Source organism: Oncorhynchus gorbuscha, linkage group LG03 (assembly GCF_021184085.1).
Source record: "Oncorhynchus gorbuscha isolate QuinsamMale2020 ecotype Even-year linkage group LG03, OgorEven_v1.0, whole genome shotgun sequence".
NCBI classification, from domain to species: Eukaryota; Metazoa; Chordata; class Actinopteri; order Salmoniformes; family Salmonidae; genus Oncorhynchus; species Oncorhynchus gorbuscha.
Window position 1 is genome coordinate 59,654,618 of NC_060175.1, and position 25,692 is coordinate 59,680,309.

Consider the following 25,692-nt stretch of genomic DNA (forward strand, 5'->3'; position numbering starts at 1 on the left):
GATCAATGACGTGGATGTTTTGTCCTCCAGAATATAAATGAATATTTTATGGATCCAAATGCCTCGTTACTGTCTTGGCCGGAGGGCAGTGTGATGAGAAGAGAGAGAGACGCAGCGGCAGGGAGACGCAGCGGCAGGGAGACGCAGCGGCAGGGAGACGCAGCGGCAGGGAGACGCAGCGGCAGGGAGACGCAGCGGCAGGGAGACGCAGCGGCAGGGAGACGCAGCGGCAGGGAGACGCAGCGGCAGGGAGACGCAGCGGCAGGGAGACGCAGCGGCAGGGAGACGCAGCGGCAGGGAGACGCAGCGGCAGGGAGACGCAGCGGCAGGGAGACGCAGCGGCAGGGAGACGCAGCGGCAGGGAGACGCAGAGAGACATATAGCGAGGTGTAGAGGTAGAGATGTGTAGAGAGAGATAGAGAAAAGATAGCACAGAGAAAGCGCAGGCTTCACACGATTTCACAGGAATCACACCATTGACACTTTCTTACATTTGATGGTAAAGTAGTCTAACAAAAAGTGTTTGACCCTCTAGCTTCTCAAGCTGTGTGTGTACTTTCAGTCAACTTATATTCCAACTTCAGCTCTGTATTCATTATATTTGTGCACAGCTGCCGATGTAAAAAGGGCTTGACAAACATCTGATTGCATCAACAAAAAAAACTATATAATACCTGTTGCGGGGGAGGTGGCTGCATGTATCCCTGTGGCGGTGGAGGGGGCTGCATGACGGTCTGGGAGGGAGGTGGTGGAAGAGGAGGGGGGTGGGGGTGTCCAGTGTTAGGCTGGTAGCCAGACGGAGGGGCCAGGGGCTGGCTTGTGGTGGCCATGATGTAGCCAGTCTGGGGTGGGGGGTGTTGGGTGAGGACAGTGGGCCCCTGGGTCTGGTACATGGTGGGGGGCTCCGGGGCCTCGCTGGAACCCTGTCTACTCAGAGTCATCTGGCTGAACTGGGGAGCCAGTTCCTCACCCTGAGAGAGAGAGACGAGGGATTAGAGTTACTAGTGGGTTGAAAACCGTAAACATACTGGGTAAAGTTCACAAGGGATATCGAGGATCTGGAAGGATTCTGTATGGAGGAATGGTCTAAGATCCCTCCCAACGTGTTCTCCAATCTCATAAAATGTTTTAGAAAATGACCTTTATCCTCACAAGGTGAGGTATTGAAAAGAAGGGTGGTCAATTTTAGAGAATTATTTTTATTACTTTCTCTGAGTAGTAGTATAAAATAATACAATAAAAAAGTGAGCATTGAATTATTATTATTTTATTTAGCTTTATTTAAATAGACAAGTCAGTCAAATTCTTATTTTCAATGACGGCCTAGGAGCGGTGGGTTAACTGCCTTGTTCAGGGGCAGAACGACAGATTTGTACCTTGTCAGCTCAGGGATTTGAATTTGAAACCTTTCAGTTACTAATCCAACGCTCTAACCACTAGGCCATGCTGTTCAGTATAAAAAAAAATGGTTTGATCATCCTTATCGAAGGTGTAAATAATTTTGAACCACACTGTATAACAGTATATACACTCACCGGCCAGTTTATTATGTACACCCACCTAGTACTGGTTCGGACCCCCCTTTGCCTCCAGAACAGCCTGAATTATTTGGGGCATTCTACAAGGTGTCGGAAGCGTTCCACAGGGATGTTAGTACATGCATCATGCAGTTGCTGCAGATTGGACAGCGGTACGTTCATGCTGTGAACAGACAGTTCTCCATCTCGTGCTAAAATGCACTTTTGGGTTGAGGGTCTAGCAAATGTGCATGCCACTAAAGTAAGCTGAACTTGCTGCCATGTTCCAGGCAATGTTTTTCCACTCCTCAATTGTCCAATGTCGGTCAAGTAAACCATTCCAACGTTTTTGCAACTACCTCCCCCTAACGAAAATGGCGTTCCGAGATGCCGTTCTGCACCCCACTGTTGTACTACATCGTTATTTGTGTTTGTGGCTCGCCTGTTAGGTTGCACGACTCTTGCCGTTCTCCTTCGACCTCTCATCAACAAGCTGTTTTCGACAACAGCCCTGCCACTGACTGGATGTTTTTTTGTTGGGTCGCACCATTCTCAGTAAACCCTAAACACTGTCTTGCGTAAAAATCCCAGGAAGGAGGACGTTTCTGAGATGCTGGATCCGGCGCGCCTGACACCAACAATCATACCACGCTCAAAGTCTCTTAGGTCACTCGTTTTGCCCATTCTAAGGCCTCGATGCATTCTGCCTGCTTTATGTGACAAGCCATGTGACTCATCCATTTGTGAATGGGGTGCTGTACCTAATAAACTGGACGGTAAGTGTATAATGGCTACAGTACACTCCATACCTTGCCTTTCTCTCTATCAGTCTCACAAACAAATCACTATTAGTCATTAGACGAATGACATGGTAACATGATAATTCCCCATTTACACCAACGGCCTTACAAACAGCCTGTGTTCATTGTGTATCTATTAGTGCATGTGGTGTGACAGGATGGTAGTAGTACCATGTACTGCTGGGGAGGAGAGACAGGCAGCAGAACCTGGGGACAGGAGGATGAGGAGTAGGACACAGGCTGAGCTGGCTGCAGAGACCCCACCGGTGAACAGAGGGAGAGATGGAGGGAGAAGGAGAGGAGGAGACGCAGACAGAGTATAGGTAAGGACACATAGGGCAGTTATTGGGCAAAAGAAGAGGAAAAATGCAAGAATATACTAATTTCCAGTTACATTAAATTCATGCCATGAGCTTCTCCCTCACCTGAGCCATCATGTGGTTGTGATTATGGTTGTGGTTGCCCAAGGGGTGTTGCAGGGGGGTGGGCAGCAGGGCGGTCTGGGGAGGCTGGGTCTGGACCTGTTGGGAGGGGCAGGGCAGCAGACTGCGACCCCCAGGGCAGGGGCCAGGCTGGGGGGCCGGGGGCTGAGGACAACCATCTGGACTCACCAGGGGCAGACCTGCAGGAGATGAAAGTCAAAATCGCACTGTCTGCTTCCTCAACATTTCCGCACTCTCTTCAGCATTACTATCCTCTACAACTTGTGAGCTGTCGTTACTCCTCAGACTGTCTCCTCTGTTCAGTATGGAAATGTGTGTGTGTGTGTGCGCGCAGCGTAAAATACGCACCAGTGCGTGAGCCCCTGCAGGAACCCTGTGAGCTCTTGTTGCTGCCCAGACTATCTCCTCTGGTCAGAATGGAGATGCCAGAGAAGCTGGATGCCTTTGTGACCGGGGGCCGCAGGGTCCTATTGGAGCTGTCTGAGTCTGTACTGCTCCAGGGCCTTGGCTCCAGGCACTTCATTTCACTGTCCGTACTGCTCTGGCGGCTGCTGGAAGCACGGCTGGAGCTCTCACGGTTACCCCTAGAAAGGGGAGAGGAGAGAGGGAAGTGAAGGGGAAGAGAAAGAGTGAAAGGGGCAGCGTAGAGAAGGACAGAGGGAGAAAGGGGAAGATGAGGGAGAGAGATGTAGGGGGTAGGGTAGATGAGAGAGAGGAACAGAGAGGTGGCGAGAAAGGGGGAAGGAGAGAGAAACGGGGTACAGAGGCACAGGGTGATCAGCAACAGGTTAAGAACATGCACGTTGACAGGGTGTGAGAACGCTATAACCCCACCGCCACCATGGGGCACTCTCCGTTCACAACGTTGACATCAGTAAACCGCACAGCATTCAACAAATCAAAATGCAAATGCAATAAAGACGTCGACTGGCTGGTGAAACCAAAATTCAGGCAACAAACCACACAGTTACCACCACACACTGTAGTGCACCCTCCCCCAACCAGCACACACACAACAAAAACCAACACAGAGGACCACATGCAGGTGACTGATGCTTTATCCAATCAACACCAAGATGAAAGAACAAAGGACGAGAAGAAGACACAAGGACAGCAGAATGAGAGTGTGAGACAAGGTCCATAACTCACACCTGACACACCACTACAAATACAATAAGGCCAATGGACAAAACACACCTGCGCATAGACACACACACACACACATACACACATATATATATATATATAAACCAGGCCCCCCCGGGTGCGGTCTGAAGTCACAAGCGCTGCTGGTCGGCTACTGTGTAGCAACCTAGCGATGCCTATTTTAATTAAATAGCGATCCATTGTGACTACTACATTCGTCATCACAAAGTTCCACGTGCTGACACCGACCAAACTAAGAGGAGGCTCACGCCCTCATGCCATAGACATCAAGGATCTCTCTCAGACCAGGATGAAATCTACTACATCGACAATGATCCTTCGCTAGTTTTGGCCTCCATCACCCATTCTGCGTGAACCTTAGTGCTTTTCCTGGTGCCATTCAGCCCCACTCATCAATATGGTGTGCTTCAAATTCTTCCACCTTCATGCGCCGTCGGGAGTTTCCCCATAGGAATATGTCAGCGCTATCACCATCTACCGAGTCTTAATGTCTATGATAGAAACACACCGTCTCGTTGCAATATTCATAAGGTGCTGTCACCCTGGATGAGGGCTGCTGCCAAGATGATCAATCACACTTGGCATTATTAGAATGCATCCAGCGACGACCAGGACGCTATCAACTTGTCATAACCTACTGTCCTACCCAAACATCGGCTCACTGTCGCTATGTTTACGTCCTACGGCTTACTTTTTCTTACTTCTATCTTAATCTATTATGGATTTTATTGCATCTCAATCAAATTTGACAAATGCAAGTTCGGGACAGTAAGGCGATGACAGTGTTTGAGTATTCAGACTCATCAACTAAAATGCTGACAACAAATGCTTGGATTTTTGACGAACAAAATGAAATTCAACTCAACTGAAATACAGCGGGGTGCGATGACTGCACATACTGTGGTACCCTGTTGGACGGGAATATCCACAGAACAATAACAAGCTATACCACCACAGCACATCACAGGCAGGCAAAACGGCCAAGTCTGCTAAACTCGTCTGTGCCAGATATTCTGAGAAATGACTGAGGTATCCTAAAGCGGATTTGAACTTTGTCTCTGCCATCATTTCCTATAACCTAAAACAGCCTCTGGACATCGGAACAGCGATCACCAACCTTGATTTGGGATAAAAATGTCTACTTCCACGAGTCTGCAGCTCTGGATGTTCTGCTTACTCCGGACCAGGGCTGTTACGGTGACCGCATTACCGCTACACCGGCGGTCACGAGTCATGAAAGAAGTCAAATTTCACATGACGTTTAGTCACAGTAATTAGCCTTCTCCAAGCTCTGAAACGGCTGATGGTTATTAGTAAACTTGCTAAATGCCTGGTACTCAGCACTATTGTCCCTCTAATCACTCTGACGTCAATGCAAATGTAGGCAAAAATCTAATAAAACACTTCACGAGAGCCCATGTTGCACAACATTTCTTTAGACTATGAAATTACGTGAGAAAACTGATGGCCTCTATTAGAAAGAGGATCCCATCAGCTATCTATAGGCTAGGCCTACTATATTTATCAACTTTCCTAGTATTAAGCACATTGCTCGTCTTTACAACAGGAGTATTGCCTACTTGGTTGGCATGTTGTCACCCCCCCCCTTCTACCCCTTATTGATACAGCTGCATGTTAATGGTCCATTCTAAATAAAAACAAATTAGACACATTCTATTTAGTGTATGTAAAGACCAGATTAAATCAAGAATAGTCTGATGGGTGACAATATTAGCCTATCACCTGTGATTTATATAATATCACTTGTGAATGATGCCCAGTGTAAGGAAAGAAAGCATACATATTTTTTGGTGACTTTTTAAAATCAGTCCCACACCTCATGTAGCCTAGCCCTTGGGCCTATATGTTTTGATAAGGTTTGTATCACAACTAAAATGGCCCCCAAAAAATCTTAAAACGAAGCACATTAATCCGCTTTACAATGGGTGTAGAGCCTAACTGGCATACATAAGCAACGTGTGAGTTTCAAGTTTGGACAAGATATTTTTCACCATAAAAACACACCTTTATAATAAAAGCATTACATGCGTAATCACATTTGTGGTCACTTTTGATAATGGTGTTTTCCCGCTGATGGAACAGTCGAGCTTATGTGCTCATTGCTGCGCTTATGTGAAGAAATAGCCGAATAGTTTATCAACATTTTAAAATAAACTTTTGCATCAGCCTCATTGCGTATCATTATTCCCCCATGCTATTATTTACATTTTTTATTTAACTAGGCAAGTCAGTTAAGCACAAATTCTTATTTACGATGACGGCCTACCAAAAGACCTCCTGCAAGAACGAGAGCTGGAATAAAAAATTAAAAAATAAGACAAAAAACACACATCACGATGAGAGACCACAACACTACACAAGGAGAGACCTACGACAACACAGCATGGTAGCAACACAACATGGCAACAGCACAAAACATGGTTCAAACATTATAGGGCACAGACAACAGCACAATGGGCAAGAGGGTAGAGGCAATAATACGTAACGACCAAGCAGCCACAACTGTCAGTAAGAGTGTCCATCATTGAGTCTATGAATGAAGAGATAAAACTGTGGTTGTATTAATCTATCACATCCCACAACTGTCCCAGACCATGTTTGGAATATTTATTTCTCGCACTTCCGGGTTGGAGCGAGCGGTCGCATCCACACTTCGGTCCACAGGTAGTATAACTTTTTCATTACATTTCATTACAGTACAATGGTTTGATTTTTCTAATCTTAGCAATTTCTTCTTAGCTAGCTACATAGCCGTATTTGTATCAAAGATAATTGCGTAATTATCGTATTTCGTCGTCCTAACGTAGGCTACACTGCTATCTGCCCAAGCAGCTAGCCAGCTAGCAAACGTCCACCGTCTACCGTATAGCAGCACTGTAGAAACTATTACACTCAACTGAACGACTTGATTAGTGTAGTGTAGCTAGCTACATAGTTGTCTTTGCTGTCTTCGTATTCAAGATAATTGTGTAGTTTAGAGTGTTGTAGTCTTAGAGTGATTATCTTAATTTACCGAGGTTAGCTAGCCAGCTATTTGTCGTCCTTAACGTAGGAGACACTGCTAGCTAGCCAACAGCTAGCCAGCTATTGTCGTTCTTTTAACGCAACGTAACGTAATCAACACTGCTAGCTAGCCAGCTAGCCCCCGAATAGCAGCACTGTAGAAACTATTACACTCAACGGAAGGACCTGATTAGTGTAGTGTCAACAACGCAGCCACTGCCAGCTAGCCTACTTCAGCAGTACTGTATCATTTTAATCATTTTAGTCAATAAGATTCTTGCTACGTAAGCTTAACTTTCTGAACATTTGAGATGTGTAGTCCACTTGTCATTCCAATCTCCTTTGCATTAGCGTAGCCTCTTCTGTAGCCTGTCAACTATGTGTCTGTCTATCCCTGTTCTCTCCTCTCTGCACAGACTGTCATACAAACGCTCCACACCGCGTGGCCGCGGCCACCCTAATCTGGTGGTCCCAGCGCGCACGACCCACGTGGAGTTCCAGGTCTCCGGTAGCCTCTGGAACTGCCGATCTGTGCCCAACAAGGCAGAGTTCATCTCAGCCTATGCCTCCCTCCAGTCCCTAGACTTCTTGGCACTGATGGAAACATGGATCACCACAGATAACACTGCCACTCCTACTGCTCTCTCTTTGTCCGCCCACGTGTTCTCGCACACCCCGAGAGCTTCTGGTCAGCGGGGTGGTGGCACCGGGATCCTCATCTCTCCCAAGTGGTCATTCTCTCTTTCTCCCCTTACCCATCTGTCTATCGCCTCCTTTGAATTCCATGCTGTCACAGTTACCAGCCCTTTCAAGCTTAACATCCTTATCATTTATCGCCCTCCAGGTTCCCTCTGAGAGTTCATCAATGAGCTTGATGCCTTGATAAGCTCCTTTCCTGAGGACGGCTCACCTCTCACAGTTCTGGGCGACTTTAACCTCCATACGTCTACCTTTGACTCATTCCTCTCTGCCTCCTTCTTTCCACTCCTCTCCTCTTTTGACCTCACCCTCTCACCTTCCCCCCCTACTCACAAGGCAGGCAATACACTCGACCTCATCTTTACTAGATGCTGTTCTTCCACTAACCTCATTGCAACTCCCCTCCAAGTCTCCGACCACTACCTTGTATCCTTTTCCCTCTCGCTCTCATCCAACACTTCCCACACTGCCCCTACTCGGATGGTATCGCGCCGTCCCAACCTTCGCTCTCTCTCCCCCGCTACTCTCTCCTCTTCCATCCTATCATCTCTTCCCTCTGCTCAAACCTTCTCCAACCTATCTCCTGATTCTGCCTCCTCAACCCTCCTCTCCTCCCTTTCTGCATTCTTTGACTCTCTATGCCCCCTATCCTCCAGGCCGGCTCGGTCCTCCCCTCCCGCTCCGTGGCTCGACGACTCATTGCGAGCTCACAGAACAGGGCTCCGGGCAGCCGAGCGGAAATGGAGGAAAACTCGCCTCCCTGTGGACCTGGCATCCTTTCGCTCCCTCCTCTACATTTTCCTCTTCTGTCTCTGCTGCTAAAGCCACTTTCTACCACTCTAAATTCCAAGCTTCTGCCTCTTCTCTTTGCCACCTTCTCCTCCCTCCTGAATCCTCCTCCCCCCCTCCTCTCCCCCCTCCTCCCTCTGCAGATGACTTCGTCAACCATTTTGAAAAGAAGGTCGACGACATCCGATCCTCGTTTGCTAAGTCAAACGACACCGCTGGTTCTGCTCACACTGCCCTACCCTGTGCTCTGACCTCTTTCTCCCCTCTCTCTCCAGATGAAATCTCGCGTCTTGTGACGGCCGGCCGCCCAACAACCTGCCCGCTTGACCCTATCCCCTCCTCTCTTCTCCAGACCATTTCCGGAGACCTTCTCCCTTACCTCACCTCGCTCATCAACTCATCCCTGACCGCTGGCTACGTCCCTTCCGTCTTCAAGAGAGCGAGAGTTGCACCCCTTCTGAAAAAACCTACACTCGATCCCTCCGATGTCAACAACTACAGACCAGTATCCCTTCTTTCTTTTCTCTCCAAAACTCTTGAACGTGCCGTCCTTGGCCAGCTCTCCCGCTATCTCTCTCAGAATGACCTTCTTGATCCAAATCAGTCAGGTTTCAAGATTAGTCATTCAACTGAGACTGCTCTTCTCTGTATCACGGAGGCGCTCCGCACCGCTAAAGCTAACTCTCTCTCCTCTGCTCTCATCCTTCTAGACCTATCGGCTGCCTTCGATACTGTGAACCATCAGATCCTCCTCTCCACCCTCTCCGAGTTGGGCATCTCCGGCGCGGCCCACGCTTGGATTGCGTCATACCTGACAGGTCGCTCCTACCAGGTGGCGTGGCGAGAATCTGTCTCCTCACCACGCGCTCTCACCACTGGTGTCCCCCAGGGCTCTGTTCTAGGCCTTCTCCTATTCTCGCTATACACCAAGTCACTTGGCTCTGTCATAACCTCACATGGTCTCTCCTATCATTGCTATGCAGACGACACACAATTAATCTTCTCCTTTCCCCCTTCTGATGACCAGGTGGCGAATCGCATCTCTGCATGTCTGGCAGACATATCAGTGTGGATGACGGATCACCACCTCAAGCTGAACCTCGGCAAGACGGAGCTGCTCTTCCTCCCGGGGAAACGTTAAATGCTGATTCAAACAATTAAACAGTAGCTAGGGATAACTAAAAAAGCTATCACATATGCTGAAGTTCTTCAGCTAGATTTTTCTTCAGCTAGTTCTTCATCTAGTTCCATGATCTCGCCATCACGGTTGACAACTCCATTGTGTCCTCCTCCCAGAGCGCTAAGAACCTTGGCGTGATCCTGGACAACACCCTGTCGTTCTCAACTAACATCAAGGCGGTGGCCCGTTCCTGTAGGTTCATGCTCTACAACATCCGCAGAGTACGACCCTGCCTCACACAGGAAGCGGCGCAGGTCCTAATCCAGGCACTTGTCATCTCCCGTCTGGATTACTGCAACTCGCTGTTGGCTGGGCTCCCTGCCTGTGCCATTAAACCCCTACAACTCATCCAGAACGCCGCAGCCCGTCTGGTGTTCAACCTTCCCAAGTTCTCTCACGTCACCCCGCTCCTCCGCTCTCTCCACTGGCTTCCAGTGGAAGCTCGCATCCGCTACAAGACCATGGTGCTTGCCTACGGAGCTGTGAGGGGAACGGCACCTCAGTACCTCCAGGCTCTGATCAGGCCCTACACCCAAACAAGGGCACTGCGTTCATCCACCTCTGGCCTGCTCGCCTCCCTACCACTGAGGAAGTACAGTTCCCGCTCAGCCCAGTCAAAACTGTTCGCTGCTCTGGCCCCCCAATGGTGGAACAAACTCCCCCACGACGCCAGGACAGCGGAGTCAATCACCACCTTCCGGAGACACCTGAAACCCCACCTCTTTAAGGAATATCTAGGATAGGATAAAGCAATCCTTCGCACCCCCGCACCTCGGAATTGGATAAGGACGTGCACAGTTGCGTCCCCAATGTGTCTCGTCTCCACTTGTAGCCTGTGAGAAAGATCCGATCACATGACTGACAGCCATGTGAGTGAGAGGTATGTCGGAGCACACAGAAAGAAGGGAATTAAAGTTATATTCAGCCCAAGGGCACAACGGCCACAAAAGTTATGGATTCTTTTAGGGGGCATTGCGGCCACACAAAGGGGATGCCGCTGGGAAATTTGAGGCATTATTAAGTGCTTGTGAAATTGTAAATGAGAGACTGATGAAGTATGCCTGCACAAAAACCAAGCAGGGCTCAAGCCTTTTATACAACTTTTTTCAAATCATCATTAGAGTCACATAATGCAGCCTGAGAATGTATTTAAAAAAAATCTAAACATATAGCCCAACGTTTGTATCACAACTGAAGTTACATTAATAACTCTAAATTAAGCATATTGCAGTATCTGTTTCTTTGTTAACCGCTCAACACAGAATAGCCGCAAGCCCTCAAATCGTTTGGAGAAAATATGCGTTATTTTTTATTAAGCTTTGTTCAATTGTATTCTTCATACTATAAAATATGAGTGCAGCCCACACCCATATAGCACAGCCAGATCAGGACCTAACAAAGACTCAGAGTATGCTATTCTGTTCTTCTGAAAGAGAATACATTTTGTTCATATCGTGTTTCTTTTGACATGTCTAAAATAAATAATACATTTATTGTGAAGGTATAGGCTATATTAAACAGATTTTTTAGACTTTTTAAAATGTAGATGTTATAAAACGTTTGCATCAGTGGTTTGTAGGTTACGTGTGGAATCCATTAGATGCTAAACGTGTATGCTAATTAAAGGTCAATTATCGTGAGAGCGGCAGTAATTTGCTTGACAATTACCGGCTGACAAAATAGACCGCCATTGCCCTCTGTTCAATTGGCAAGCATGCAGTCACTGGAGAAAAACGGGATGAGCTCCATTCGAGACTATCCTATCAACGGGACAAGAGTCATGGCTGAACGAGGACATGGATCATTTACATTGAGCAAAAATATAAAACACTACATGTAAAAGTGTTGGTCCCATGTTTCATGAGCTGAAATAAAAGATCCCAGAAATGATCCATATGCACAAAAAGCATAACTCTCAAATTTTGTGCACAAATTTGTTAACATCTCTGTTTCTCCTTTGCCAAGATAATCCATCCACCTGACAGATGTGGCATATCAAGAAGCTGATTAAACAGTGGGATCATTACACAGATGCACCTTGTGCTGGGGACAATAAAAGGCCATTAAAATGTGCAGTTGTGTCACAACACAATGCCACAGCAGTGTGCAATTGGCATGCTGACTGCAGGAATGTCCACCAGAGCTGTTGCCAGATAATTTATCAATTTGGCCATATGCCCAACCGGTATCTATATCTGTCACCAACAGATGCATACCTGTATTCCAATTAATGTGAAATTCATAGATTAGGGCATAATTAATTTATTTCAAATGACTGATTCCCTCATATGAACTGTACCTCAATGAATGTAAAATCAATGAATGTTCCGTTTATATTTTTGTTCAGTATAAATCTTGCTGGTTTTTCTATGCATCAAGACCTGATGGCAGACTTGGGTAAGATGAAGGGAGGGGTGTGCCCCTTTGTTAACAACAGCTAGTGCACAATCTCTAACGTTAAGGAAGACTGAATTTCTTTTTTTTATACCTCATGATAAGCTGCAGACCATACTATTTACCAAGAGTTATACATTTTTATACTGTAGCTGTTCATTTACCACCACAAATCAATGCTGGCACGAAGACCGCACTCAACGAGCTGTATAGGCATAGGCAAACAAGAAAATGCACATCCAGAGTCAGTGATTTTAATGCAGGGAAACATCACCCGAACTCCACACATAGAAACACATACAAGGCCCTCCCTCTGGAAAATCAGACCATAACTACACTGAGAATACAAAACATTAAGAACACCTGCTGCTCGCGGCAGTCAAGTCATTCCACCAAAAGTTGTTTACAATCTAGGCCGGTTGTGGCCACAACTAGACCTCGTTTCAAGAAATAATCGTATTTGTACAGTACATTGTTTAAAGCACACTTTTGTGTCTCAGTCACAAACAGCTCCAATAAGCCCGCTATAGTGAACGAGTCAGCTAAAGACCTTTCAGTATGATTGTTTCACTGCTGCAGATCACAACCAAACACAGAGAGATCTCTCCTTAGGATACCACAGACAGTAGAGACAACTGCTGTGCAAGTAGTAGAGCAAAGATGAAGGGGTTACAAAACCAAACCAGATTAACAAACACCAAATCAACAACAAAAAATAGGGGGATGCAATGCAGTAGTACAGTACTATAAAAGATGTAGTAGTGGTGATGACAGGTAGATAATAAGAAGTACCCACTCCCAGAAAAACCAACCACAAAGCAGCCATGCAGTGGACCTCACAGTGCCAACCCCACGCCAAGCAAGAACATCCGGTGGCTGCATCTGAAATGGCACCCTATGCCCTTTATTGTCCACTACTTTTGACCAGAGCCCATAGGTCTCTGGTCAAAAAGTAGTGCACTATGTAGGGAATAAGGTGCCATTCCGGACGCAGCCAGTCAGTCATAAAATCACCACGAGATAGAGGGAAGATGGGCATGGCAACACAATCACAGGCTACTAGTCACACATCACCAGGTTGTGTCAGTACCTAAAGATCTGTCTCCTCTTTTGAGAGCTAGAGGAGTAGCCTTCAGTGGAAAGTCTGTTGGGTGATAGTGGAAGGAGAGAAAGGCAAGGCCGGGTGTTAGTGGGTGGGTATAGGAGAGGGGGCCAGGTAGGTAGGTAGGTAGGTAGGTAGGTAACAGTGCTGCACTGTATCTAACCCCCAGAACAGAGAAATAATGCACACAGAGCAAAAATGTAGACAGCTCAAAACAAGGAACAAAGTTATCATACTTCTTTCCTTCTCTCAGTACATCTGTTTAATAATCGTTCACCTCTACCAGAAAGGGAGAGGGGTTGAAAGCTGTACTTATTTGTTTGGAATATATTTGGAAAACTATTCTCAGCTACACATGAATATCAATTCACCCCACATTCCAACCAATGAATTATACACTAGATGACTGATAGGGAGCGCTGTGTTGAATTGCGCCCATCTTGGAACTCCCCCACCGTTGTAAAAAATATTTAGGAAGTTATAGAAATGCATTTATTAATGTCGAAATTCATTTTTGCAACATTTATTCTATTAAATTATATTATGTGAGCTAGCAATAACATATTTAAAAAATGTCATTAAAGTATCATTTTTAGAGATCACTAATGTTACTGTCCCCACTACAACAACATATCAACTAAACACCTTTAATTTTGTCTTGTAACATTTAATTGAAATACTATAACATTTATTTCGTTCCTGTGGAGGACTGTTACCTACTGGGGAGTGCCAATATGGCCGACTGGTTGCATCAAAGCCTCTCAATGGCCAATACATAGCATCAGCAATCCAGGGTTTATACACATCATTAATTCCAACTCAACAAAACCTAACCCTGGTCCGTGAAACGTCAACGTACTGCCAGCATGATTATATTGCCAGCATTATTGCATGTGAACTTTGATGTCTTGAAATACACCTAAATGTAACTTGGTGGCATAGTTTGATGGTGCCAGGGGAGTTGGAACAGGGTTAGGAGCCCTGATGTGACCAGGCCACCCCCTGACTACTTCTCCTACCCACCTAGGGGAGTAAACTGGCTCGGGACTAACTCCATACTCCCTTTACAAGTGCACACATGAAGCTGTCCATTGTGATGCATACTGTACTGTTACTGTGAGCTTACCTGTTGTCGTTGATGTATCCATTTTGAGAGGACTGAAAAGGAAGAGACACCTGTACATTACGAATAGCTACAGCTAGTCGATCCCAAAACTATATTTATTTATTAGCAATAATTGGACCAGGTAGTTTATTGAGAACATATTCTCATTTACAGTAACTGCCTGGACAGTGAAAACTGACTTATGTCAATTCTGTCAAGTACTGTATAAGCTAAGGTTACCTAAGGTTCACTCATGACCTCCAAAAATATTAACTTCACTTATTACTCTGCCGTCTAATTCTATTCCACCTGAATAGACTCTACTGTATGAAGTAAGCCGTTCTCTCTCCACCCATAAGTTAATACAATTAGCTGTTAGTTTATACAATGGGAGGAATGGTTAGTGGAACAGACAGTGGGGGACAAGTTAACAAGTTAGTCCAACTGCCCATGTCCACTGTTGAGTGTGCCCCACCACTTACTTCTCTGGCGAAGATCCGGTCTCGTACCCTCTGATACTCTTCCTCCCTCTCTTCTATTGACTTGCTGCGCCGCCCATCCTGCAGTGGCACACGGATCTGCGATTGGACAAGAGGAAAGAGGGGCGGGATCAGCAACCTCATTGGACAGAAGTGGTATTCACTGAATACTCTTCAGAGCATCTTCACAAATATACAGTAAGTGTGAGGTAAAACATGCAATTTATTATTCAACAATTTGTTATCAATACTAAAGTCAATGGGATATATGATATTCAGCCTTCTCATATCTCGTGTTGTAGAAAGATCAACAAAGCTAAAGAGAGGAAGAAATACTTTTTAAAATGATTAAAGTATTTTAAAATCACTACATTATAAAAAGCTACACTTGAAGAAGTGTCTATCATCACCTGATTATCATCCTTGTCCATACTAACATCGTCTCTCTTGAGGATAAACTTCTTCTGGAAGTCCAAATTCCTTTCATCCTTGATGTGCTCGGAGAACCTTTGATCTGGGCTGAAGAAGAAAATGTATTCAGCAACTCTTGGTCGGACAATGGAAGCTATTTGTTCCTTTGTCTTACAAAGTTTTACTAATTGCCCTCTAACTTCTATTCATTTACTTCTATGTTCTACTAATTGTCCTCCAACTTCTATTAATTTCTTTCCATGTTCTACTAATTGTCCTCCAACTTCTATTCATTGCCATTTAAGTTCCACTCATTGTCTTCTAACTTATACCATTCTCCCACTTACATGCGTGTGTTGCCAGTCTTGTTGATGATGACGGCCTTGCCAGTCTGGTCTACGTTGTGGTCCATGCCAAAGTAGGCAGCTACACGGTGCAGCAGCATGCGGTGGTACGATGTCATCTGGGGGAACTTCTTGTACTGGTTACTGGATGGGAAAGGAGAAGATGACGCCATAGAACTACATATTAACTACATATTATAACTAATTTAATAGGATATCTGTGATGGACACCAACCTATCAGTCGAGTAATGATACCTTTGTGGAAGTACAGTGTCTCTACACATCTTTCTTAGATAAAATGGTAAAAAAGACTAAATAAACTCGAGATGAGAGTAAAAGACACCATCTGTGTGGTAAATAAACGTTTTGGTCCACCAGTCATTCAAGATTCTTTACCTGCCAAAATAGGTTTTCCGCAATTCAGGTCATCATATATTATACAATATATATATATATATAGAAATAAAAATCCAGATGACCGTGCTTTCTGTTTTTCTAAAACAATAAATGTATTACTAGTAAGAAGTAAATGGTATACAAATAAATAATTTAGTTCTACAACTGAATATCAAGAATAAACAAAGTGCACAAAAGTGCAGGGTCCGGATTCACAAAACAATTTTCCAGAACAAACATATGAAGTATTTAAGAAAAAAAATAAGTTCATAAGATAGTTCGTAAATGCAATTCCTCAATTTTCTTAGGAACTTCGTAAATATCTTGTGGCATTGACATTCGTGACGTGCTTGAAACCAATAAATAAGCCTATGCGACAGGGATGATAGGATTGTTATTTTGTTATTTTTCACACATTATAGGCATCAGACTAGCTATATCAAAGCCAAAAGTGGATAATCAAGGAAAGCGCAATAAAAACTTCAGCAAACAAGCGCTTGAAGTGACGGTGGAGGAAATAGCAGCCAGGAAAAGGTTGCTGTTGGAGAGACTTGATAACTGCGGGGTCACTGCAGAGACCAAAAAGAGAGGAAAAAGAGACCAAAAAGAGAGGAGAGATTGGCCGAGTCTGACTCTGCATTCCGGCGTATGGCAAGGGACAGTGACGCCGTAAAAAAGAAGTGGTCCGACATCAAGTCAGCTGCTAAGAAGGAGGAAGCTGAGAGACAACTAATGTGGAGCAGCTGGAGAAGGTGATTTCCATGATAGGAGAGACGGTGGTAGAGGGACTGCGCGACCGGTAAGTAAGTTAGCTAACATGTAACAACTTTATAGCCAACATAGCTAACGTTAAAGTCGTAAGCTTAGTTAGCCAAGTGTTTCTTTGGAAATTGACGAGATAGCGCAAGCTATTAAGCACGTCTAGAATATTGCTAATTACTAGCTAGCTAGATAATGTTCATTTAATTTGTTTTCTTGCTGTATTTAAATACCCGGTAGCCAACTGTCTGTGACGCAAGAAAATGTTCATGGTTACAAAAGTATCCATTCGTCTCAAGACAAGGGTTTAGCTGCCCTAAAGTTAACCTCTTGAATCTAGGGGGCACTATTTTCATTTTTGAAAAAATAACATCCCGAAAGTAAATGGCTATTTTGTCAGGACAAGATGCTATAATATGCATATAATTGACAGCTTACGATAGAAAACACTCTAAAGTTTCCAAAACTGTAAAAATATTGTCTGTGAGTATAACAGAACTGATATTGCAGGCAAAAGCCTGAGAAAAATCCAATCAGGAAGGGACTCTTATTTAGAAAGCTCTGCGTTCCTATGCGTCCCTATTGAGCAGTGAATGAGATATCAACCAGATTCCTTTTTCTATGGCATCCCTAATGTGTCTAGTGTCACAATACATCGGTTCAGGCTTTTATTTTGAAAAATGAGCCTGAACGTCAACATTGCGTCAGTGTTCAGCTGAAGTCTCTCAGAGTGCGGTAAACGACAAATGCGGCCATTGTTTCTCTCTATTTTTTTAATATATATATTTTTTTACCTTTATTTAACTAGGCAGGTCAGTTAAGAACAAATTCTAATTTTCAATGACGGCCTAGGAACAGTGGGTTAACTGCCTGTTCAGGGGCAGAACGACAGATTTGTACCTTGTCAGCTCGGGGATTTGAACTTGCAACCTTCCGGTTACTCGTCCAACGCTCTAACCACTTAGCGCTACCCTGCCGCCCCACTAAGAAGCCACCAGTCCCGGTTGATATATTATCGAATAGATATTTGAAAAACACCTTGAGGATTGATTATAAACTACGTTTGCCATGTTTCTGTCGATATTATGGAGCTAATTTGGAATATGTTTCAGTGTTGTAGTGACCGCAATTTCCGGTCGATTTCTCAGCCAAACGTGAAGAATAAACGGAGCTATTTTGCCTACAAAAATAATATTTTTGGAAAAAAGGAAAATTTGCTATCTAACTGGGAGTCTCATGAGTGAAAACATCTGAAACTCAAAGGTTAACGATTTAATTTGATTGCTTTTCTGATTTTTGTGACCAGGTTGCCTGCTGCTAGCTAGTCATAATGCTATGCTATTGATAAACTTACACAAATGCTTGTCTTGCTTTGGCTGTAAAGCATATTTTCAAAATCTGAGATGACAGGGTGATTAACAAAAGGCTAAGCTGTGTTTCAATATATTTCACTTGTGATTTCATGAATAGGAATATTTTCTAGTAATATTTATGTCCGTTGCATTATGCTAATTAGTGTCAGTTGATGATTACGCTCCCGGACCCGGGATGGGTAGTATCAAGAGGTTTTAAGTACATTTCCAAGAAGAAATCTAAAACATTATTTTCAAGAATCCAATTTCTTGCATATACTCTTAGGCAGAAATATAGGGAAAAAATTAAGAACATGTCCAATAACTTTATTGAGAAATAGCAACTTTGTCTATAGTTTAGGGAAAAAATGGACGTTAAGAAATTTGTACTTAAGGTTTTGTGAATCCGGCCCCAGGGCACCACGCTGGAGTTCACAATGTACTCCTGAGTAGAAATGTAGCAGCACACAAATACAACTAGGAGAACAAAAGTATTTGAGTGTTTTAATGATAAGACATTACTAAAAGTTCATGAATAAAAGTTTAGGAGTGATCCATGCTCAAACCTTAGGTGAGACCAAAAATGTAAAGCTGCCCCCTTAAGGGACGAGCAGTTACCATGGTAACTTGGGTACTCGCTTGTCTCTGATGAAAGAAATCCCTCTTCCTAGTGGCATTGAACAACCACCTAGCATGTGAACAAAACAATATAACTGGCCATGAAACACAAGGACAACGTCACATTTTAGTAGTAGCCTTCCTTGTCAATTTGACCATCTTCTTCTACATGCGGCATTTAGATTTAAAAACATAAACAATGTTCCCAAATGGTCTGTGTGACCAGCTGCCAATGTGGCTGGGAAAATATACATTCTTACCCTCCAATGACCAAATCTCCCAGTATTTGTTGGGTGTTAATTTCCAACCCTGTATACCATCCAATCGACAGGAGGACACAGATTTCCAGGCTGATATACCAACTACAGTACAATATACCATCTAAAAATACTGTGACGGAGCTAAAGCTAAAAATGTAAGTAGAGTGATTCGAGTTGTAGTAGAGAATGTGTATGCATCCCAAATGGCATCCTGTTCCCGATCTAGAGCACTACTTTAGTGTACTATATAGATAGGAAATGTGTCTCACTCGTCATCGTTAATGAACTCCAGGATATCTTGTTCTAGTTTCAGCAGCATCATTCGATCCCTGTTGGAGAGAAAGAGAGGGAGAGTGAGGGAGGGAGACAGAGAAAGTGGCAACTACTCATACAAAGAGCAAAAGCTCCATTCACCGCAGTGAATACTCCAGCAAGCCGTCCTGACAGAGGCTGGGCAGCTATTGTAGCGTCCAGATCACCGCAGGATTACTACAACTGCAGCAGCATTCGCTTACAGCCGGAACCCAAATTGAGATCTGTGCACGTAACTTGGATTTTCACTTCAGTCATGCATTGATGATAGATTTGTGGAAAAAAACTTGTTGCGATTCGGCCCTTAAAGCAGAATTTCTCAATCTATTTCCATTACTAGGGGGACCTGCAGGCTCATACGGCAACAGACTACATCTAGATACCATTTAGTGATGTGGCTGTGATAGGAGATCGATAAGGTTCCTCTGCCTCAGGTTGTTTTTAAGTGTGTGTATGTGTGTTACCTGGGGTTGTTTTTCAGTGTGTTGACCAGGAACTCGTGCACATCGATGCCGGTGGAGTCTGTGTACTCCTGGCTGGAGTCTGGAGGGGAAAGAGAGAAAAAAATGACACCACACACACACACCATCTACAAACCGCACGCATGCAATCAGGAGCATCTACACACACACAAAGCGTCAGAGGAGTCAGAGAGGGTGTGTTGTTTCAAAACGCACTTAGAGGATTGTTTCCATGTCAACTATTTTCTGCTAAGCACAAACACATACACCACGCAAGCGTATACATTATGCTCGTGTGCACGCACACGGTCAGAGTTGCTTGGCTCACAGTGTGTTGTTTCTGAACACACGAATGGAAGATCTTTTTTTACACACACTCTCCCTAATAATAATAATAATAATAAAAACACTCCTGCATATCCCTCTTCAGCGCTACATTTAAAAACCCTAACTCCTGAACTGATATTCATTGTAAGGACAACCATTTTTCCCCTCAGGTAGGCAGCTTACCTCGTGAAAGCATCTTGCGTGGAGTCTTGTCCTTGTTCTTCTCCTCGTTCTCGTACTCATCCTTAGAGGACTTCTCCTCCTCCTTGTCTGATGGGCAGCTGATGTGCAGCTGGATGACGTCCTGGTCTGGAGGTCCGTCAGTACAGAACGGACCTGATGACTCCTCACACACCGCCAGGCTCCTCACCAGCTTCAGCTTGGCATTGGACTATCATACACACAACCAGATAGGAGAAACTTATAGTACTTTGGTCCTTAGATACAAATAGACCAAACAACATTGCACACTGTAAATATTTTTAAACATATGTTAAATGTTGTAGTGTAAAGTAGGTAAAAGTTAACTGACGTGAGAAAAAAAGCTGCATGCCGGCAGTGCTGAGCGATTAGCTGAAATGTCAGTTTATTTACGTCAGCTCAATTATATGAAAACCATTTACTTTTTGTGTTTTTTTGTGAGCTCAATGTGCAGTTTCTGTGGAGAGAAATCATATCAGGCATAAACTGTGACGTTGCAGGAAGGTGTAGTCTTCAACAGGCCAATATTCATAGTTAATCACCACATTTTCTGCACTTAACGACAATGACGGGAATCCATTGCACCTAGCCTGTTCATATGGGTTCTTGCCCGGGCAAGCCTGTGGGGCCGGCAGACAGACGAGGAAAGGAGTGACAGAATGCTTCAAGAACGAGAGGGATATAGACAGTTGCTTAGGTATAGTGCATTCGGAAAGTATTCAGACCGCTCCACTTTTTCACATTACAGCCTTATTCTAAAATGGATTAAATAGATTCTTCCCCCTCATCAATCCACCACACACAATAGCCCACATAAAAAAAGGAAATATCACATTTATATAAATATTCAGACCCTTTACTCAGTACTTTGTTGAAGCACCTTTGGCAGCGATTACAGCAGAGTCTTCTTGGGTATAACGCCACAAGATTTGGCACACCTGTATTTGGGGACTATCTCCCATTCTTCTCTGCAGACCCTCTGAAGCTTTGTTGGAATTGTGAACCTTCTCCCCAGTCTGAGGTCCTGAGCGCTCTGGAGCAGGTTTTCATCAAGGATCTTTCTGTACTTCTCACGGTCAGAGTCCTTCAGGTGCCTTTTGGCAAACTCAAGCGGGCTGTCATGTGCCTTTTACTGAGGAGTGGCTTCCCTCTGGCCACTACCATAAAGGCCTGATTGGTGGAGTGTTGCAGAGATCGTTGTCCTTCTAGAAGGTTCTCCCATCTCCACAGAGGAACTCTGGAGCTCTGTCAAAGTGACCATTGGGTTCTTGGTCACCTCCCTGACCTAAGCACTACTCCCCCGATTGCTTTCTAAAAACCTGTTTTTGCTTTGTCATTATGGGTTTGTGTGGATTGATGAGGTGGGGGAAAAAATGATTTAATCCATTTAATTTAAAAAGTCTTAACATAACAAAACATGGAAATAGTGATGGGGTCTGAATATCTCACGAATGCAATCGTGTCTACCCGACAATACATCTAATTGATAGATCGCTTGTATTGAGCAGTATGCCTGATCTACTTTGAAGAACTACCCACTAATCACTCAGCACCAGCAGACATGCATGTGATCCTTTTGAGATGTATAGCCTTCATAATCCAAACGTTGGGAAGGATTTCATTTAGTGGAAGGGCTAACCCACTTCCCATCTTCTCAATCTAGTGAGAGAGCAGATGATGTCATGATGAAGCCTACACTAGAAATGATGTAGGGACAGACAGAGGGAGAGCGGTTTGATGCAAAGACCTAACCCAGCAGCAAGGAGGGTGTGCGTGTGTGTGTGTGTGATGTGCACAGACAGAAATGAGATGTAAAGGAAGAGAACATGTATTATCCTATTAGCAAGGAAATTGTGAGTACACACACAAAAGCCGACTTCCATAAATACACTCGGTAAGCTGAGCTCATGGCTTGGGGGACCTCACCTCTGCGACTTCTCCTGGTCTATCTAACCTTCTAACTAGCATGAGCGAACTTTGTGGATGATAGAAAGGGTCCTACTAGCCCTAACAGGTGGACTTAAGTTCCTGGATTAGGATCACGATATGCAAACTTAAACCAACAACAATGCAACAGACAGAATAATGCAGTCCTTACCCTGGCCCTTTTCCTCCCATGGCCGTGGTTCTGAGCCCTTCTCTGCAAGGGGAGAAAACGTGGTAATACTAAGAATACTAGCTACACTCAAAATGACAATTTCTTAAGATTTACAACGTTAAATAACGTTTGTGAAAACTGTATTTTAGTGAGAGAAAAAAGTTAAAAGGATTGGTTCACTATTTTAGAACCACATCTCTATTAATGTAAATGGCATGTAATGGAAGGGTCCAAACACGAACCGCACCCGCAATATACTTCCCCATTGCTCATTCTGCAGTATGCGGTCTCCGGAAAAACATAAACACCCAAATACATCCTTTTAGAAATGGCGAAGTTCTCAGTGGAGTGCTGCGGGTCTTTAGATAGTAAACATGAAATTGTGTAATGACGAACTTTATCTGCAAGCTTCTATTCCATTTTGTGCGAATCAAGTGGTTTCCGCCTACCAATTGTTCTGCTTCTCCGTGTAGCCCGTGTACAGCTGGTAGGCGAAACCACTGAATTGGCACAAGATGGAATATAACGTTGCTGATAAAGTACTGTTCACCTGACATTTCTACTCCATTAAGATGCAGATAGTGTTTGAAGCTAGAAGCACAGCTAGCAACATATTTTACTGTTTCAACAAACAAGATATTTCGTCACGAAAAGATGCTCGGCTATGCATATAATTGACAGCTTTGGAAAGAAAACACTGACGTTTCCAAATCTGCAAAGATATTATCTGTGAGTGCCACAGAACTGATGCTAGAGGCGAAACCAAGATGACATTTCAAACAGGAAATGAGCCAGATTTTGAATGCGCTTTGTTCCAATGTCTCCTTATATGGCTGTGAATGCACAAGGAATGAGCCTACACTTTCTGTCGTTTCCCCAAGGTGTCTGCAGCATTGTGACGTATTTGTAGGCCTATCATTGGAAGATTGACCATAAGAGACTACATTTACCAGGTGCCCCGCTTGGTGTCCCCCGTTGCAATTATTGCATCTCCAGCTGAGTGCATTTTACCATTTGCTTCAGAGGAGAAACCAAACTGCTACGAATGACTTATCATCGAATAGATATGTGAAAAACACCTTGAGGATTGATTCTAAACAACGTTTGCCATGTTTGTCGATATTATGGAGTTAATTTGGAAAAAAGTTTGCGTTGTAATGACTGAATTTTCAGGGTTTTTTCTTTGCCAAACGTGATGAACAAAACAGAGCGATTTCTCCTACACAAATAATATTTTTGGAAAAACTGAACATTTGCTATCCAACTGAGAGTCTCCTCATTGAAAACATCTGAAGTTCTTCAAAGGTAAATTATTTTATTTTAATGCTTTTGTTTTTGTGAAAATGTTGCCTGCTGAATGCTAGGCTTAATGCTATGTTAGCTATCAATACTCTTACACAAATGCTTGTATAGCTATGGTTGAAAAGCATATTTTGAAAATCTGAGATGACAGTGTTGTTAACAAAAGGCTAAGCTTGTGAGCCAATATTTATTTAATTTCATTCGCGATTTTCATGAATAGTTAACATTGCGTTATGGTAATGAGCTTGAGGCTATAATTACGCTCCCGGATACGGGATTGCTCGACGCAACAGGTTAAGCAAGCAGAAACAAAACTAGCTAGGTACTCTTGCAAACTGACTGACATGCCATAATATGTAGTTATGCAGTCTAACCCGTTAACTAGTTTGGAGTGCTTGTCTGGTAACAGCATAGTCACTAGCTAGCTAGTCAGCAAGCCAGACAGAGCAGGTAGCAGCTACCTACAGTGAATCGACCTAGCTAAATAGACACCTATGCTTCAAATTCAATATTCAAACAAGGCATGAAGATAACATGCAATTTGTTTGTAATGTTTCAATGACAGGCATTCCAAAGAAGGGTTCAATTTGTCTCAACTGTAATGACATCCATCCCTGCCAACCCACCCCCACTACACTCCTTTCACAAGCTTGCAGCACATACGCATCATGGTCATAAGCAACTACGCAATGCATGATGGGAGATTCAGTTCAAACAGAGCAGGAAAAAACCCATGTCTGCAAAAATATACTTTGTCATCACAATATAAATGGCTGAATATGTTCTAATCTAAATAGCCACAAAATTCACTGACATTCAATTCTGGACTGTAGTATTCCTTAAAAACCTTTCCAGAAATTGAAATTCAAGTACAGTGCAGAGGAGGCAAAGGGTGCTTCTAAATAATCTCTCTTTCCTCCAGAAGTGTGCACCCGTTCATGACAGCCCACACATTTAAAAGCATTGGATTAATGTTGGCATGGACTAGAGTTTCCATATACCAGTCATTTCCTTTTCAAACCTATGAAGAAAAGTGAACAAGTTCACACTTCGGGAGAAAGGAGAGCTTATTGGGACACATCCAAAGTCACCTGGATGTCAGTTACCTGTGAGTCCTGTGTGGCACTCTCCTCTGCCTCCATGCCCTCCCCAGTGCCTCCAGTCCCAGTGCCCTCTTTCCACTGGCAGGGCTCAGGGGATGGGGAGAGCTTCCCTCTGATGCTGGAGTCATCATGGAGCACTCCACTACTTCCACTCTCACCCTCCGTCTGGATATCCTCCCCAGCCAGGCTCACAGACATCTTATCAGGGGAGGGTGGAGGGTAGGAGGATCCAGAGACTACTTCAAGATGAGGAGGGAGAGAGAGGATAGATCCATGAAATGGTCCTGAGTTTCAAATGCAGTACAGGGCAAAGGAAAACCCTAAACATGGTAAGAATCAGGAGACACGGACAATGTAGTTAATGTATACAGTGAACAGTACCTGAGACAGATCAGCTATGCTGATTCCTTATGGAGTGGGTTCCCAAGAAAATGTCCTAAAGAGGACTGTGCTGGTCCGCTAAGTGAGGGCATTCCATAGCAAGTTCTGTACAGGGGGGAGGTAGCCGGTGGGAGAAACAGCTGACACAGGGAAGAAGGGAGTGGTACCCGCTGACTGGGTATGTCTGTCGATCCTTCCGTCTGTGCGTATCAGTGAAGCAGCATGTTAAAGATAGTTCCACCAGCCACGACCCCTGGGGATAACAGGAAGACAATGACTTCACTAACAGTTACAACACACTGGGTCTCTGACTGGGTCCAGTCTGACTCACTGCTCAAAGCGTGGGATGAGTAAACCATAGAGCTAGCTGTGGAAGTAGGAATTCAGCCAATGTATGAATGACCACTTGCAGACCAGAGCTGGAAAAAGTATGGTTTTCGCTCAAACTTTTGTTTTTTAAACCAATTTGCACAAACTGACAGGTGAGATGGCGTGTTTCTCTCTCCCACTCATAAACAGCACTCCATTAAACATTACCATGACGACATACTGCTAACATCTTCAGGACAGGCAGCGCTCTCACTACTCAACAACAAACACACATAGGAAGACTAATACCAGAAGCTTTGAAAAACGCACCATCTGTCCCACAAACACACACTTCAGC

At 44.2% G+C, this 25,692-nt stretch overlaps 1 protein-coding gene across 1 annotated transcript in view; it reads right to left on the minus strand.

Moving 5' to 3' along the window:
- LOC124031642 (R3H domain-containing protein 2-like) overlaps window positions 1-25,692 on the minus strand; it is a 124,892-nt gene that overhangs the window by 13,821 nt on the left and 85,379 nt on the right. The window contains 15 exon segments of the mRNA XM_046343136.1: window positions 675-971; window positions 2,489-2,566; window positions 2,743-2,939; window positions 3,109-3,344; window positions 13,104-13,157; window positions 14,242-14,273; window positions 14,703-14,798; window positions 15,110-15,218; window positions 15,458-15,598; window positions 19,110-19,169; window positions 19,617-19,695; window positions 20,124-20,331; window positions 22,240-22,281; window positions 24,648-24,883; window positions 25,026-25,278. Coding sequence (XP_046199092.1) covers window positions 675-971; window positions 2,489-2,566; window positions 2,743-2,939; window positions 3,109-3,344; window positions 13,104-13,157; window positions 14,242-14,273; window positions 14,703-14,798; window positions 15,110-15,218; window positions 15,458-15,598; window positions 19,110-19,169; window positions 19,617-19,695; window positions 20,124-20,331; window positions 22,240-22,281; window positions 24,648-24,842 — 1,824 coding nt within the window. The 5' untranslated portion in view covers window positions 24,843-24,883; window positions 25,026-25,278.